This window comes from Tursiops truncatus, chromosome X, assembly GCF_011762595.2.
Source record: "Tursiops truncatus isolate mTurTru1 chromosome X, mTurTru1.mat.Y, whole genome shotgun sequence".
Taxonomy (NCBI): Eukaryota; Metazoa; Chordata; class Mammalia; order Artiodactyla; family Delphinidae; genus Tursiops; species Tursiops truncatus.
Genome location: NC_047055.1, coordinates 36,440,332 through 36,457,689, shown reverse-complemented (window position 1 = coordinate 36,457,689; position 17,358 = coordinate 36,440,332). Strand labels below are relative to the sequence as shown.

The 17,358-nt window shown below is 41.2% G+C and overlaps 1 protein-coding gene across 2 annotated transcripts; it reads left to right on the top strand.

Moving 5' to 3' along the window:
• The first annotated feature begins 212 nt into the window (after positions 1 to 212).
• NXT2 (nuclear transport factor 2 like export factor 2) lies at positions 213 to 7,287 on the top strand. Of its 2 annotated transcripts, XM_019949566.3 has the most exons (5): positions 213 to 344; positions 1,295 to 1,373; positions 2,348 to 2,434; positions 4,026 to 4,170; positions 5,064 to 7,287. In XM_019949566.3, exons 1-5 carry the CDS (start codon positions 223 to 225, stop codon positions 5,243 to 5,245), a joined length of 615 nt encoding a protein of 204 aa, XP_019805125.2. In that variant the 5' UTR covers positions 213 to 222; the 3' UTR covers positions 5,246 to 7,287. The 2 variants fall into 2 exon arrangements, with proteins under 2 accessions (XP_019805125.2, XP_019805127.1); XM_019949568.3 differs by lacking the exons at positions 213 to 344; positions 1,295 to 1,373 and adding an exon at positions 1,475 to 1,622.
• Positions 7,288 to 17,358: the final 10,071 nt, after the last annotated feature.

The following is a 17,358-nucleotide window of genomic DNA, read 5'->3' as shown; positions in this document are numbered from 1 at the left end:
AGAGAGGAGGTTGAGGGCGGTGCTGGCGACGTATTGAGACTCAGTAGCAAACAAGTAACGATTGAGACCACCTCAGAGGAGTGCGGTTTCAAGCGGAAGTCGCCACCGGAAGTGACGCCATAAACGGGGCTCAGAGCGGGGCGCAGGGCATGCTGGGAAGTTGCAGCCGTTAGAGCCTGAGGAAACTGAGGAGAGGCCGACACGGAAAGTTCAGGTTCGAGTATGAGAAAATCCAGCAGCAGCTCGTCGTCTCAAGGAGACAGAGAAAGACACCAAGGAGACAGAGAAAGACACCAAGGAGGCAGTGGTGATGTTTTTGAGCAGCCACACACCAGCCATGGGCGGTAAGACTGTCGAGATATCGGGTTTGTTGGGGACTTTGAGATGAGCGGTTTTGAAGGACACTGGGGAGTCGAGTCCGGTTGAAGTGGTAAATTGCTTGAGCTTGAATCCCAGTCAGTTTGTGACCCTAAGCAGGTTACTTAATCACTCTGTGTCTTAATTGTATAACAGAGATGATTACCTCATAGCGTTATTGTAAGAAGTGAATATGGGGTTCAAATGCTTAGAAAAGTACCTTGCTTGCGGTCACCACTCGGTAACATTTTAAATATTTTTAGAGGGTGCGTTGTGGAAGGTGGTGAATGGCCCTAGAGACTAATCTTCATTTGAGGTCTGCAAGACCTTTCAGAATAGAACTAAACGAACCTTTTCCACAGGATAGTGCCAAATCAAAATAGTGAATGATTTTAGGACTACTACTGAGAGGCTGGGGTTTAATTCGGTGAAGATTGATTTTTCCAGAAGGCTCCAGAACTCTAAGCAGTTTGTCTACCAGGCATGTGCAGTACGGTTGCACGCTTTTCCCCAAGCTTCACCCTTTTTTCCGGTTAGCTACAGGTCAGGCAGGTCTCCTAGCGTTCCTCGCTGGTGTTCACCTAGCCCTGGCCCCACCTCCTGGAGCAAAGGAGTCTCCCCATTGGACGCCTTAAATAGGTCTTTTTTTTTTGCTGCCCTTGGGCATGTTGGAGAAATGGATACTTTTGTTAAAATTGTCCAGCTGCAAAAGCAGAGTGTTTTTTTCTTCCAAACGAAGTTAATAAATATCAAACGAGTGAATACATAAGGCGGATGGGAGGGTATGGTCGGAACTGAACAGAATTGAACTTAAGGTTGGTACATCGGGGTCCTTTTAACAGCGGACCGAGTTGCTTCCGGGAGAGAATGGGCGGGCAGAGAATTCTGTGGGTTTGGCGGGTTTCTCTGTCTTCCTAAGTATTTGATCGTCCCGCAGGCAAGAGAGCAGGACACGACGGGACTCAGGGAATCCGGCGGAAGAGGCTGCTGGCACCACCCCGATGGCCAGGCCCATGGTGAGTGCCCCGGCCGCGGCAGGGTGCCGGGGCGCGGGCGGCTGAGGGGAGGGGTTCTGGGGCGGGCTGGCTGCTTGTCACGTGGTCAAGCGGCGAATCAGGGTCCAGCCCGCCAGGCGCCGGGGGCGGGGCCCGCTCTCTGCAGCCCCCACTATCCCCCCGACCGCCCACCTCCAGGGCCGTGCAGTCGCTTTTCCGATCCTGGAAAGGACCCTGAGATGGGAAATAGCGAGAGTCCGGAATGTTGGGGTCTGTTGCTTATGGCTTGTAATCTTTTCTCGATCTAAATAACTTTAAGTTGCCTGAGACAGAAACGAAACTAGTTCTTAATTCAGATAATAGGCTGGGCTGGTAAATGGCTGGGGAAGAAAGTACTTAATCTTCCTGAAGGAGAAAACCGCAACAGCATTTATTTGCTTCGGTTTTAAAATCCTTTACAAACGCCGGTGAATTTTTACGTAATGTGAGGACGTTTCCTAGGTACCTAGCTTTTCAAACAAGTTCATTGAACTTATTCTATTTTTTTTCCCACTCAACTACTTTTGAATAACTTCTCGCTTGTTTCCTAATTTATTCAATGGCAATCCGCGCCCGCCCCCCGCCCGCCCCGTCTCTCTCTCTTTTTTTTTAAGGTTCAGACTGCATAATTTTTATTAAGGTAAATGTTTTGTAAAATACTGGGAGCCTAAGGTACCAGTTGCCACGCAAAGATTATAAATTTATATTTAAAGTAAGAAAAAAAGTGAAATTGACTAATCAAGGATGAATATTTCCTGAAGATACATTCTTAAAAATAATGAAAATTGGAAACTTGAGCCCTAACGTTAAAAATGTCCAAATTTATGTGGAAAAATGTGGACTGTGTATGGAGCTACAAAGTGATTGAAATAAATCATCAGCTTTTGTTGGTGATTTTGTGTTTGTGAGGGGTTGGAGGGGTGGTAAAGTACACTTTAATGAAATTTTTCTTGTAGGATTTTAAAATTTATGTAGATCAGGCATGCAAAGCTGCTGAGGAATTTGTCAATATTTACTATGAGACAATGGACAAGAGAAGACAGGTGAGTGTTATAGACTACTACTCTTTATTAAATACCAGTTCTTTCTTTCTTCTTTTTTTTTTTTTCTGATCCAGCCATTCATCTGACTTGCATAAGTGATAGCTGTGTTCCTTAAAAGCACATTGCTTAAGGAGGGGTTGGTATGGCATTATGGAAGTGTGGACTCTGGAATCATACCCCAGCTTTGTGTTTGCCAAGCTCTGTGACCTTGGGCAAGTTGCTAACCTCTCTTAACCTCATTTTATTTTTAGGGTGGTAAATGGGAATTAATTTAACTACTGCACTTATCATGGGACCCAATGTATATTTACTTAAATATGTTACATTTTTTTCTTCCATTGTATAACCAATATGGTTAAAATAGTATTCATGCTAGTGAAGGGGGTCTGCATTACAGGGACTGTTCCCTGATTTGCCCCTTTAAATTCATATATTAATTGATAATTTTCAATTAAAGCTCACAGCTGTAGCTGGCACTCACAAACAGAATCTGCATGGCTTGGATACTTTTAGTCTTCAGAGCAAGTTCTGACTTCATCAGCTTTTTTCATTGTGATTTATCCCTGAGCCACATCTTCTAAGTAACTATTTTAGTATGTGCTGGAGAGTCTTGCCTAGGTCTCTTATCGGAATAGGACTATGATTTAGAGAACTTTGTCTATGCTGTAGGTACAGAAGTTAGTATCTCTAAAAACTATTTTGTTAAGGCAGAAGATTAAAAAGTTCTTGATACTGACGTTTGATGACAAGGGACAGGGGCAAGCGATGTAACAATGGACGCTTATTGTGCCTTGGTGCCTTCAAAGACAAAGTAGCCCCCCAAAAAAGGAAATAGTTCATTTCCAGAGTCCAGATATGTGTTGGCCCTTTAAATTAATCAAAGTTAAATTTTAGAGCTAAGCAAATGTGTCCTGTGACACACTAAATTCCTGTGACTGACTCCTGGGACTAAAAAGTTAACTCTTGAATTCTGCCTTATTTGAGCTTTAACTTACTTGACTTATCAAAGACTCTGCTTTAGCAAGTACTCCTGATTCTTTTGAACTAAATATGCTATTTCCATAGTGGTGAAAGGAACGAATGCTTCCTAACACATACAACATGAAATGGTTCAAACATTAAATAACTCACATGTATATAAACACTAGGATTGAAGTGTACAGGTAGGGCCTGATTGACAGGTTTGTTAATTCACAGAATTAGAAAAGGGAGGGAGATTAAAACTGGTTCGGGGCTGCATGGGCTTGAAATCTGTGATCATTTAATTTATTTTAATACAGAGAGCAAAACTAAAAAAAAAACTCTTCCAGTTTGATACACAGTTTTCTCAGTGTGGCTAAAGTGAAATATGAAAAAAAAAGTATTTAGCTAGTTGCCTAGTTTATTAAAAGCAGGATAATGTCTATTTAAAGCCAACGTTATAAGGCACATACCTTGTTGACACAGTCTTCCCATGAGAGGGGGCAAGGGAAGGAGAGATGGAGGAAGAACAATAAAAATGTTTAGATACTACCTGTAACCTTTCAATCCATTTCTATAAAATACCCAGAAACAAAAAACTTTCCCTTTTTTCTTTTTTCTTTCTTTTTAGGCACTAACCAGGCTGTATCTGGACAAGGCCACCTTAGTATGGAATGGAAATGTTGTAACAGGGCTGGAAGCCCTAACTAAGTTTTTTGACGTGTTGCCTTCTAGTGAGTTTCAGGTCAATATGCTAGATTGCCAGCCAGTTCATGGTAAGATCATGGTCTTTTAAGATACTTCCTTTGTTTTCCTTTAGTGAGCAGTGAACTTTAACACCAAAAGCAGCTAGCCACTTTCAGTGGTAGAAATAATTACTTTTTTGAGCAAATTAAATATGAAGAATTTAGCTGTCAAATCAAACTTTTAGTCTTCCTTTAGATGTATCTCTCTCCAGAGGACCACTAGTAGGTTTTGGTGGATTGAGTGATTATGGCTTAGTAAAAGTCATGTGACAAATTGAGCCTTAATATGATTTTTGTTAATGGAGAGGAATGACTATTTTCCCTAAATAAATTGTTGCCTTCTGTACCTTGAAATGTCTCCAGAGAAAAATTATACCTTATCTCTGATTAATGTGTTTTATTATCTTACAACCTATTAAAATTTCACAGAAATTCACTCTTATGTGAAAGGATGACTTTTGGCAAGACAGAATTTGATTCAAGGTAGTAGATTGATGCAGTTTATAAGATTAACCTCTAGGTGGGGTCCTAAGCATCTTAAGTAGTAGTTGAGTGTGATTTTTTTTTTTTCTTTATGGTTCTTGAAAAGAAAGCTTAAGAAGCAAAATACGACAAAACTCTTTTAGAAACCCGATGAAATATTAATAAATACAGCAACCAAATGGTCCTATTCTAGATATAAGCTTTTTATTTTTAAACTTTAGAGCACCCAAAATCTTTCTGGACTGAAAATAATGTTAATATCTTTGAAATGATTATTGAGTTTTCTGGCTTTGGGTGCACATGCTCAAGATAATGTGCAAAGTAAAGAAAGTTTATGAAACTTTTTTTAGTGTTAAATTTTAGGCAGTGTAGTTTAAACCTGAAAATCTGCTTACTTAGAGAGAGAATCCAACCTCTTCTCTTTTTTTGTGTGGGTGAAGAGCAAGCTACTCAGGCCCAGGCTACAGTTCTTGTGGTGACCAGTGGAACTGTGAAGTTTGATGGAAACAGACAACACTACTTCAACCAGAACTTCCTGCTGACTGCTCAGTCTACTGCTGACAATATCGTGTGGAAGATTGCAAGCGACTGCTTCCGTTTTCAAGATTGGGAAAGTAGTTAAAGGGGACAAAAGTCCATTCTCTTTTGGTCCATTAGTTCCAGCAGTAGAAACTTATAAGTAGTAGTTCATTGCATTGTGGAACCATTAAAAACTAGTATGTGCTGAAATTAAATTTCTTTAATATTTTTTATTCCTAGCGGCACCTTTTCTAGCAGCTGCCAGTTTAGATCATTGCCCTTAAGAGCTTTAATGTTAGTTTTCTACATGCCTTATATATGTTTCACTAATGACATTCTTACAGTAACATTAAACCCATGGTCTCTGTACTAATATACTCACTGTGAGCCCAGTGTATTGCAAAAATGAAATCCCTTTATAGTACTGTCTATGGGATATCAGCACAATGTAACTCTCTGGGAGGAAGTGGAGTGGGTTTTTTTTTTTGTTATTAGGCTAATTTTGTAGTACAACATGTACCTATTTTTGGTAAACACTGGTAATGCAGTTTAAATATGAGGCTTTTTCAAATCAGTTCAATGAACACATTACTAATTTAGGTTTACATAAGTACTCTGACATACTAGAATGGCATGTAGAGATGTTTAGTAGTCTTTTTATGTTAAGTAATGTAGGTGTTTTTTTTTATGTTGGCATGTTTTCTTAAGTGAATTAATCTTCTAGAGAGGTGTAAAATGTTCTCGATTGATACCTGAGTGTTAGATACACTCAGTGGCTTAAAAGCAAAACTTCTTAAGAAAGCTTTTTCTTGGCAGCTCCAGGTCTATAACTTTAGATAGTGAATCGTAGTAGTACTAAGAGCTTTAATGGGAGAATGAGAAGTGAGAAGTGTAGAGATCCGAGGTTGGGCAAAAGCAAGGCGGGGTGGCCAAGTGGTACACTTTTGGTACTTGTTTCTACCTCCTAAAAATGTAGCCTAATTTTAGGATTTAAGTCATTAGTAAGTATCCTAACCAAATGGTCATGAAGGCCACTTTTGTTCTAAGAATTATTTTTAAAGATTTTTCCAGTTCACCTCACACTTATCACTAGTATATGTCTCAGTTTGTTCAAGAACTTATGGGGGTAAAATGTCAGCAATAAGCCTGACCCTCCAACAGGGTCTGACAGGAAAGTTGGAAACAAAGCCATCACTCCCTCTTTGGGACCCTTAACTTCTAAGTCTTCCATGTGAACTTCAGGCCAAAAGTCTCCTATGTACTACCCACCCCCAAAGTGAGTGATTTGTTCTCTGTGTTTACACTGTCAACTGCATGGTCTTTTTACTACTTAAAGTTAAAATTATTTAATCTTATGATTTGTTCTTCCATATGGCATTGAGCAAATAGAGCTGTTATAAAACATGTTCCTATTACGTGGCTAACACTTTGTCTTTTTAGAGAAAACAGAACAGCAGATCTTCATAAGCCCATAAACTTCAAAAGAACCAGTTGATTCATTTTATGTCTCAACATCTAAAGAGAAAGAAATCTAGCTTTGGTTTTTGGTTAAGCTTTAAGTGTTTCTCCATTCTTGAATTTATTGTTTTCATGTTTTTACACTAGGTGTGCCAGCTTTGTTTCTACATTGCAACTCAAAGTTAATGTTTCTTGTCATTTAATTTGAAAATTGGTGATTCATTTACTCGTCGCAAACTACACATTGCATTTCTGATACATTAGCAAAATAGAATGAAGTAGAAGGGGATGGAACTGCAATTTAGACCACACCTTCCTACCTTCTTGTAGTACTGACTAAACTTTACATATTATATTCTACTCAAAGTAAGTTTACTCTAATTTTGGATTGGCTTTTTAAAACCACAGCTTTAGCAGCAACAATCAGATTGCCCACATATTGCCCTTTCCCTTAAGAGGAAGAGTTTCAAGTAAAAGCTGCGTATAACAAGCAATAACTGAAATGAGTGGTTGTGTACTGTTTATGAACTCAGTGTTTTAAGAGTTGTATATTAACTGCTTTTTCCAAATTCTGTATAACTTTTAAATGGCTGGAACTACTCTTATATGGACTAGACTGTATTTTTGACATGGACATATTTTTATAACTTGAAAAAAATAAAATTTGCCTTGTTAGAGTTTTCTCAAGCCTGGTTTAAGGTCTCTTGATTTTTTTAAGGCTCCAGAACAGTTGGTTGTTCCTTTTTACAATATAACGTTTTTAAAAAAATTTTAAGTTAGAATGTTGAAAACAATGGTTGACAACTTGGACTTTGTCTTTTCTCTAGTCTACCTCGTTCTTCCTCTTTTCCTACCCAATATTCACATTCCTGAGATCACCTGTTTGAAGTAATAGTGACGTTTTTGGTAAAATGTTGGAAATTTCAACCTTGAAAAACTAGCCAAAATACTATATCCAGAAGGCAGTGAAACCAAAAGTTCATTTTCAGAAAAAAAAATGGTCCCATTAACTTTAATTCTACATTAAAAATATGTCAACAGACACTTGAGGAGTGAGAAGAGGCAACAGCCTTTAAAATCAGCTCCTGTATTTCATCTCTTCAGTGAGGCACGTATTTTTCACAATTTAATATCCGTGAAATTGGTGTATTTTAAACTGATGCTAAAGCATACTTTAATTGGCCTTTTTTCTTTTCTCAGTGGTTCGTAAAATACTGATGAGTCTTACAATTGATGGCATCTTAGATTGATGAAATACAGTAATGAATTTTGCCTAGATAAAAATGGTTAGGAATCTACTTCCGTGTAAATTTGTAGGCATTAGTGGAAGGAAAAGACTAAGCTTAAGAGGCTAATGACTCATGACAAACTCTGTCACCAAGTTATTTGCATTTCGTGTCTACCTCATAAGGCTGGAAGAGCTGCAGACCTTATTTAAGCATGTAAGTGCTTTGGTGAATTGGAATCAGCATTTTCCTAGTTTTTGGAAATTTCCTAGTAATGTATGTAGTGTGTCTAAAAAGATACTCCCAATGAGGTTAAAGGGTAAATGCAGTGTTTGGTCAAGGAGCAAGAAGTCAAATAAAGCCAGGAAGGTACCCTGAGTTCTTTTATTCTGGAACGTTGCTGGATTGACTTGCCCGAAATTACTAATGTAGGAAATTTGTTAGCAGGGGACTTCATTTGCTGATTTTTGTTATAATTTGATTTAATATAGGATAGAAAAGATAAGCATGGTTGTGCTTTAACATAATCTTACATATTTAGGGGGAGATGGTAGGGCATATTTAGCATTTTTATTTAACAGTTGTCTCTACAATAAAAATATTTCATCAAAACACTTGCTACCAAAAACAAAGCAAAACAAAAAAAAACACTTGCTACCAAACTCTGCTGTATTAAATATTTGCCCTTCTTTGTCAAATGCATCTTTCTATACAAAAAATTGCTCGGTGACTATCAGTGGGCTCTATACATCAGTCTTGCTTCCTAGAGGAGCACTAAAAGGGAACTGTGGAATATTGTTGGAATAATGTGTCAGATGGAGAGTCAGGATACAGACTACATCTGGGGTTGAAGTATATATACCCTCTAGATCCGTGGTTTTCAAAGTTTTGCTCTAACCCACAGTAAGAAGCGTAAAATGTCACAACCCAGTATATAAAACTCATGCTTACTACTTGCAATGTGTTTCTACCATTTTCTACTTCATTTTATTAATTTTTAAAAATGCTGTTCATAGCCTGCCGAATTGATTTTTACAACTTCCTAATAGATTGTACCAGCAGTTTGGAAAGCATGAAAATAGAGGAAGCATAATATTTTCACCACCACTTTCTAGTGGGTGGGGCGGGTAGGGTCAGCTTCTAAAAAGCAGTGTCGTGTCAGTGATGTCACCTTGGCTTAGAAAAGATCAAAAACTTCCTCTCAGGTATGTTGTATTTGTGGAGGACCATGAAGGGCAGCCCTGTTTTCCTCCCATTCCTTATCTTGTACCCGAAGTTCAAAGCTAAGAAAGCAACTGTTTAGGCTAGTCTTTAGGCAGAATCTGGGAATAGGATGTGTGGCAATGAAGTTGAAACAGGAAGGAGGCTACCCTGTTTCAGATGTGGAAGCAGAGAACTGAGAAGGCATTCCAGCAGAACCATTTTTGAACATGGTTTCATACCACGTGCACTGTATTTTAGCCTATTTTAAGTGAATTTCATATGTTTTTTCTCTTTCCCTCCCTCCTTGGACACCCCAGACATCTGCATTCAACCCTCCCGGTTGGGAATCCCCTGGCGGTCCAGTGGTTAGGACTCCGAGCTTTCACTGCCGAGGGCGTGGGTTCAATCCCTGGTCGGGGAACTAAGCTTCCCCAAGCTGCACAGTGTGGCCAAAAAAAAAAACTATGGTGGGCTCTAAGGTGTAAATCCTGGTCCCGGTCCCAAAGGAGACCTGTATTCTAAGGCTATTGTGTCCCTGATGTTGCTTTGTGACCCTAGGTGAGTCACGCACTCTGGGCCTCTGTCTTCTGCTGTTGAATGGAGATTTGCCCAATCTGGCCCACCAGGAGGTTGTGAGGATCAAATAAGACAACAAATGGGAGAATATTTTGAAAAGTGCTAAGCACTATACAAATACAATGGTTCTTTTTTTTTTTTTTTTTTTTTGCTTGGCTATTGGCTTCTCCCTCTCCCCAAATTCTGTTTCTTTTAGGTTAAAATCAATTGATCCGGACTGCTGTCCACAACCAGACACTCATTTTAAATCTTGCCACTGCCTTTGCAGGACTTAACCAGCGCCACAAAAAGCCTAAGATTAGATCGATACAGATAGAGATGGCTTTAAAAAAAAAAAACTGTAAAAGGAGAGTCAGGGCATTTAAAAAAAAAAAGGATAGCAATTCACAGATGTATTTTTGAGAGGTCTTTCTGTAAAGGGAAAAAAAAAATGGGCCTGAACATTATTGATTCCAGTTCTCTTACTCAAGGGCAAGATATCAGCAAGAGGAGTCTGCAACATTTACCAAGTGCAGGTGCTGCAGTCCACCTTGGAGCCCCGAGCTGCCTGACGTGGCCAGCCTGCTCTTTTCCCCACCATTTTGTGTCAATTCTGAAAGTGTCTTTGGGAACGATTTCTCTAATAAGCTCATCTGTCCATCAGTGGCACCCAGGATTCCCAGTGGTCCAGGTCCAATCTCATTCATTGGCTCTGGATGTGGCTTGTGCAAAAGGCAAGCCTGGGAGAAGGGACCAGAAGAGACATTAGCTGGGGGGAGGCGGAGGGGCAGTTGGATAATTTTGCCTTCCAAACAACTGAAAATAAAAGGGGAGGAAGTGGGAGAGAGAAACCAGAAAATGTAGCCTCCCTTGGATAGGAAATTTATAATCACTGCACGGCAGTTAAGGAAGCCCTTACATCTTAGAATGAGAACGGCAGCTAAAATATACATATATACATATGTATGTGTGTGTGTGTGTGTGTGTGTGTGTGTGTATATATATATATATATATATATATATATACACACACATACACAGACACACACACACACATATATACTTACAAATCCCTGGGAGACCAGTGGCAAAACTACTAATGGGGGGCCTCCTTCTTCCATGTGCCCCTTTCTCCCAACCTTCTGGAGCCCTACGTTGTTATGCTTCCCAAGATCCCCGCAGTTTCAAACTCTGGCCCTATCCTGCCATCCCCTCAAATCCCCCTTCCCATCCCATCCAAACTACTTGCCCTAAGAACCATTCTCGCAGTCTCCACCCTCCGCTTTCAAGTTAAGTTGGTTAACTTATAAACTCACCATGGAGATGTTTGGCTTTTGTCTCTTGGGGTTGTATTTTGTCTGGAAGCAGCTGGAACAATACCATTACTCAAAGGAATGGCTTACTAATCTTGACTCTTCAGACATATATTTTGTGTGTGAGGGATGGAAGAAGTTTGATTTGAAGATCAAAGGGACCTTTGGTGCCCCTCAAACTATACTTTGCAGAAGGTGAACTGATACATATCATTTATCATGGAATATAAATTAGCCCAGCATACAACCACCCAAATAGCCTACTGATTATATGTTTTTTTGACTCCTATTCACTGTGATAAATGGTTTTCATCCCACTACTGCTCTCTCACCTAGTTGTCAGTGAGCTGAGAACACTCACAAACCCCATTTCTGCCCCATGCTGCTTATGAGACTGCAGAGGCCCTTTGGCAGTAGCCAAAGAAAACTCTAGAAGGTAGTTTGGTGTGAGCTAATGGGTCTGGACTCTAGAGTCAAAGAGATCTGGAAGTGAATTACAGACTTGCCAGTTGCTAGTTGTGTGATCCTTCAGCAAGTTTCTAATCCTCCACCAGAGCCTCCACTTCTTCATCTATAAAAGGGAGATAATAATACTTACATTGCAAGGTTATTGTGAGACCCGAATTAGATACAGCTGTACTGTGCCTGGTACACAGTAATAATATAGCTGACCATCATTAAGCACTTACATCTGTCCAGCTATGCTGAGCACCTCACACATGCATTATTATCTCATTTGACCTCAAATTAGCCTTATGAGATAAGTATTATTGTCATGACCATTTCGCAAATGAGGAAATTGAAGCTTGGAGACATAGTCACTTGTCCAAGGCCACTCATTGACAAAGACAGATTCAAAACCAGGCCTTTATGATTCTTAACCATCATGATATCAGAATTACAGGCACTTCACCAACGGTAACGATTGCTATAATTGCTGTGTTGTACATTCTTAGAGCCAAGCCTGCGGGAGACTTAGCTGCCCGTGCACTCGGTGTATATATGGCCCACTCATCATACATCTTGTCAACATCTTATTCCTTACCTCCCTGGATGGAAAGCTCCTAGAGCCAAAGGTAAACATGGAGAAGCATGTTCACTATATATATCTCAATTGAGGGTGAAGCTTGGGCTAATATCTGGAGGGGAAAATACAGCAGTACAAGATGGGACCCCCTTTCACCCCCACTCCTTGTAAGGTAGAGGAAACCAGTCCAGTTTGCAAACCCTGTCTTGGAAGTGTCACAAGGTGTTACCTCAAATTGTCTAGGGTGATCTGTCTAGATAGGACCATGCTGGCTGTTTTCTTGGTGGTTAGAAAAGGTTAGAGGTTGTGGCAGCTAGGGACATGGCTCAATTCACCCTTCAAGAAAGAGTTTCCCAGGATTTCCCTGGTGGCGCAGTGGTTTAGAACCTGCCTGCCAATGCAGGAGACGTGGGTTCGAGCCCTGGTCCGGGAAGATCCCACATACCGTGGAGCAACTAAGCCTGTGCGCCACAACTATTGAGCCTGCGCTCTAGAGCCCGTGAGCCACAACTACTGAGCTCGTGATCCACAACTACTGAAGCCCCCGCACCTAGAGCCAGTGCTCTGCAACAAGAGAAGCCACCGCAATGAGAAGCCCACGCCCCGCAATGAAGAGTAGCCCCCGCTTGCTGCTACTAGAGAAAGCCCACGTGCGGCAACGAAGACCCAACGCGGCCAAAAATAAAATAATAATAATAAATAAATTTATTTTTTTAAAAAAGAAAGATTTGCCTTTCAGCTGTGAGGAAGACAGTTACCTGACAGACCCCAGCTGCAGTGCCTGCAGGATCTGCTGCAGTATTTGAGCTGAGGCCATGCTCTTCTGGGGCAGCCTCTAGCCAATGACCGAACACAGCGAGGACGCTCAAGCCTGGCCATTTCAACCCTTTGCAGAACTTCTCTAATGGACTATCTTTCCTCTGCAGCTCTCCCCTAGACTGGCCAAGACTTTCAGATCCACATCACAGGCCTGCCCAACTCTGCTTTTTTCCTTCTTTCCTCTCACGAGTGTCAGATACATATCAATGTCTGGAGACTTCCCTGCCCAACGCTGTTTCATCCCTCTATATCTTTCACAAGTGTTAACCCCCAATAAACCCATTTTATTCCTAACACCTTCTCAGCATCTGCTTCTTAGAGAGCCCAAACTGACCCAGGGAGTTTTGTTGCCTGTCCTTTGCCGAATTGAAGCACTGATCAATCTTGAGAGTGAGTGTCTGGTGGCTTCTCAGGCAGATATCCCAGTAGCCTGCTTGACCGTTGCCATGGAAACTTCCACAGGCAAGGGGGAAAAAGAAGGAGAGGAGGACTCAGTGTAAAGCCCCACACCCAGCCTGTGGGAGAGGCTCCACAGCCACTTGGGCAGAAGGCTTGGGGTCCTGGCCAATCACATTTGGCCTTGTGAGGGTTGGAGTTGAAGAGGAGATGGAGAGATACTTAGGCTTCCCAGGCCTAGAATGCAGAGGCAGGGAGATGGTGGATGGGGAGGGGAAGGCTGGGGATTGGGAGTGTATGGCCCAGATAGCATTGTTAGTATCTGTCTATCCATCTATTTATCTACCTATCCATTTATCTATTTATCTATCGAGAGAACATAAGGAATTGGCTTACACAGTTATGGAGGCTGAGAAGTCCCAAGGTCTGCCGTAGGCAAGCTGGAGCCCCAGGAGAGCCAATGGTATAGTTCCAGTCCAAAGGCCAGAAGGCTCAAGACCCAAGAAGAGCCAACATTTCAGTTTGAGTTCAAATGCAGGAAAAGGCCAATGTCCAGCTCAAACAGTCAGGCAGGAGGAGTTCCCTCTCACTCAACGTTTTTGTCTTGTTCAGGCCTTCAACTGATTGGACGATGCCCACCTACATTAGGGAGGGCAATCTGGTCTACTAGTCTACCAGTTCAAACGTTAATCTCATCCAAAAGACCTTCACATACACACCCAGAATAATGTTTGACTAAATATAAGGGCACCACATGGCCTAGTAAAGTTGACATATAAAATTAACCATCACACCATCCTTTCTAAAAAAGCACTTCCCACATCACTCTCTATCACCACTTAATTTTGTTTCAGGACATTTTCTACCACTGATACATTATATATCTCAGTTTTTACTCTTTGACTCCACTCATTGGAATGTAAGTTCCAATAAGGCAGAGACTTTGTATATTTTGCTCACTGCTGAATCCCCAGAAGCTATTACAGCACTTGGCATGTAGTAGCTTCTCACTAAACATTTGTTCAATAAATGAACAGTCAAGGTTAAGCATTAGTGAGTATGACAATTTATAGTGCTTGATCTGTGAACTACCACTTCGTGTCCTTTGCCTGTTTTTCCACTGAAGTTTTTTTCTTTTTCTTGTTGATTTTTATAGGAGTCCTTTAGAGAAAGTGGATATTAACCCTTTGTTACATGCATGACAAATGTTTTCTCCTTTCTGTCACTTACCTTTTTACTTTGTTTATACCTTTGGCCATGTGGATGTTTTATGTTTTTATCTGGTCAAACATGGTACTCTTTTCTTTTTTAACTTCTGATGTTCATAGTGAACTTAATTTGGGGTAAGGGAAAACAGACAGTTTTCCCTACCCCCAAATTATAAATGTAGCCTCTCATATTTTCTTCAGGTGCTTACATAGCAATGTAATATACAATGTAAATTACATTGTAATATACAATGTAATAATAATAGATATCTGTTTTCCTTGGGCTTTTATAAAGTTTAAATTCATCTGATTTTTTTGAACCTTTTTCACTAGGTATATGCTGTAAGGTGGAGATCTATTTTTGTATTCCTATTTTGGGAGAATGCATGTAAGGATCAAAGACATAACTGGGCAGCAAGCACTGAGTTCATGATTCCCATAATGGACCTTCCTGCCAATCTGTGCCCTGGGGAGAAGTGAGCTATCTTCACCCACCACCACTTTTTTCTGAAGTTAGGTTAGAAGCCAAATGATTAGGAAGCAAAGGCACCAGTTTTCCTTCATTCTCCGACAATGCTGAAAAGCTTTGGAATACAACTCTGGACAGAGGAAAGGCAGATGTTTCATTAGCATAATATATGCTGTCCACTCCCAAGTACCTGTCTTTCCCTTACACCTGTCCTCTGAGCTCCAGTCTCATATATTGAATTGTCTGATTGGCATCCCTTCTTGGATGGATAATCACCATATCTAACTTATCATGTTCAAAATTGAACTCACCATCTCCTTACAAACCTGCCCCTCCCCTGTGCATGGTACCACTGTTGACTTAGTTGCTCATTCAGAAACCTAGGAGTCCACCTTGACACCACTCTCACTTCCTACATTCAATCCCCATGAAGTCCCGTCAGTTTCCCTCTATAACAGGTGTCCCCAACCCCCGGGCCACAGACCGATACCGGTCAGTGGCCTGTTAGGAACTGGGCCACACAGCAGGAGGTAAGCGGTGGGCGAGTGAGTGAAGCTTCATCTGTATTTACAGCCACTCCCCATCGCTCCCATTACCACCTAAGCTCCATCTCCTATCAGATCAGTGGTGGCATTAGCTTCTCATAGGAGCGCAAACCCTACTGTGAACTGCACATGCGAGGGATCTAGGTTGCACACTCCTTATGAGAATCTAATGCCTGATGATCTGAGGTGCAGCTGAGGCGGTGATGCTAGCACTGGGGACCGGCTGCAAATACAGATTATCATTAGCAGAGAGGTTTGACTGCACAGAGGCTATAATAAATCAATTGTTTGCAGATTCATATCAAAACCCTATCAGTGAGTGGCAAGTGACAATTAAGTTGCATCTTACAGAGTAGACTGGACGTAAGCAACACACTTCAGGTCTCACTGGCTCGTATCACCTCCAGATGGGACCATCTAGTTGCAGGAAAACAAGTTCAGGGCTCCCACTGATTCTGCATTATGGTGAGTAGTATAATTATTTCATTATATATATCAATGTAATAATAATAGAAATAAAGTGCACAATAGATGTAATGTGCTTGAATAATTCCAAAACCATCCCCCGCCTCCGGTCTGTGGAAAATTGTCTTCCACAAAACCGGTCCCTGGAGCCAAAAAGGCTGGGGACCACTGCTCTATAGAATGTATCTCAAAAACATATGTAGCTGGTCCTCACTATTGACAGATTTCATATTTGTGGATTTGCCTACTTGCTAAAATGCATTTGTAACCCCCAACTTAATACTAGCATAGAACAGGGTCTTCCCTGGTGGTCCAGTAGTAAAGAATCTGCCTTCCAATGCAGGGGGCGCGGGTTCGATCCCTGGTCAGGGAGCTAAGATCCCACATGCCGCAGGGCAACTAAACCTGCTCGCCACAACTACTGAGCTCGTGTGCCTCAACGAGGGAGCCCATGTGCCACAAACTACAGAACCCATGCACCACAACTAGAGAGAGAAAACCCGCATGCCACAACTAGAGAGAAGCCTGCGCACCACAACGAAGAGCATGTGCCACAAGGAAAGATCCTGCACGCCTCAACTGAGATCTGACGCAGCCAAAGACATAAATAACTAAAATAAATAAAGTATTTTAAAAAATACTAGCATAGAATGGTGAAAATGTAATTCAATCAATGTGTACATTCTCAGCTGAGGTCAAACAAGGCAATGCTCTGCCTTCCTTTTTTTAGTTCTTATTCTGTAGACAAATGTCCTTTTCATGGCCTATTTTAGTGCCACATTTTCACATTTTTGTGCTTTTTGCTGATAATTTCTGTTTGAACTGGCCCCCAAGTGTAGTGCTGAAGTGCTTTCTAGTGTTGCTAAGTGCAAGAAGGCTGTGATGTGCCTTTCAGAGAAAATAGTGTTATGTAAGCTTTGTTCTGTCATGAGCTATAACTCATGTGCTGTTGGCCATGAGTTCAATGTGAATGAACCAATAATATAATATATGTTAAACAAGGTCTCTTTAAACGAAACACACACAAAGTTATGTATTCAACAGTTGACAAAAATGTTATGACCAAAGGCTTGCCGGAACCTAACCCTGTATTTCCTTTAGGAGCAGGAGTTCAATCTTTATTAAGGCACTGTTCATAGCAACTTTATGGAACATAACTATTATGAATAATGGGAATCAACTGTACTTTACTCAGTTTCCACAGCCTTCACCCTAGACCAAGCCACCCTGCCACCATCTCTTGCCTGACCTGTTCCAGTATCTTCTAGAGTGGTATTCTTGCTTCTACTCTCGCCTCACTAGAGCCCATTCTACACACAGCAGCCAGAGTGATCTTCTGGAACAGAAAATCAGATTATATTACTTCCCCCACAAAACCATTGGTGGAGGGGTGACTTCCTGTTGCACTTATAATAAAATCCAAATTCTTTGCCATGGCCTGCAAGGCCCTGCAAGATCTGGCTCCTACCTGTCTTTCCGTAATTATCCTCCTACCACTCTCCCTTTTACTCTGCTACAGCTGCTGGCCTTAT

Coding starts and splice junctions, on each gene's coding strand:
- NXT2 (XM_019949566.3), top strand. CDS start 223: ATGAGAAAATCCAGCAGCAGCTCGTCGTCTCAAGGAGACAGAGAAAGA. Junction 1,374..2,347: donor CCCCGATGGCCAGGCCCATG/GTGAGTGCCCCG, acceptor TTTTTCTTGTAG/GATTTTAAAATTTATGTAGA. Junction 4,171..5,063: donor AGATTGCCAGCCAGTTCATG/GTAAGATCATGG, acceptor GTGTGGGTGAAG/AGCAAGCTACTCAGGCCCAG.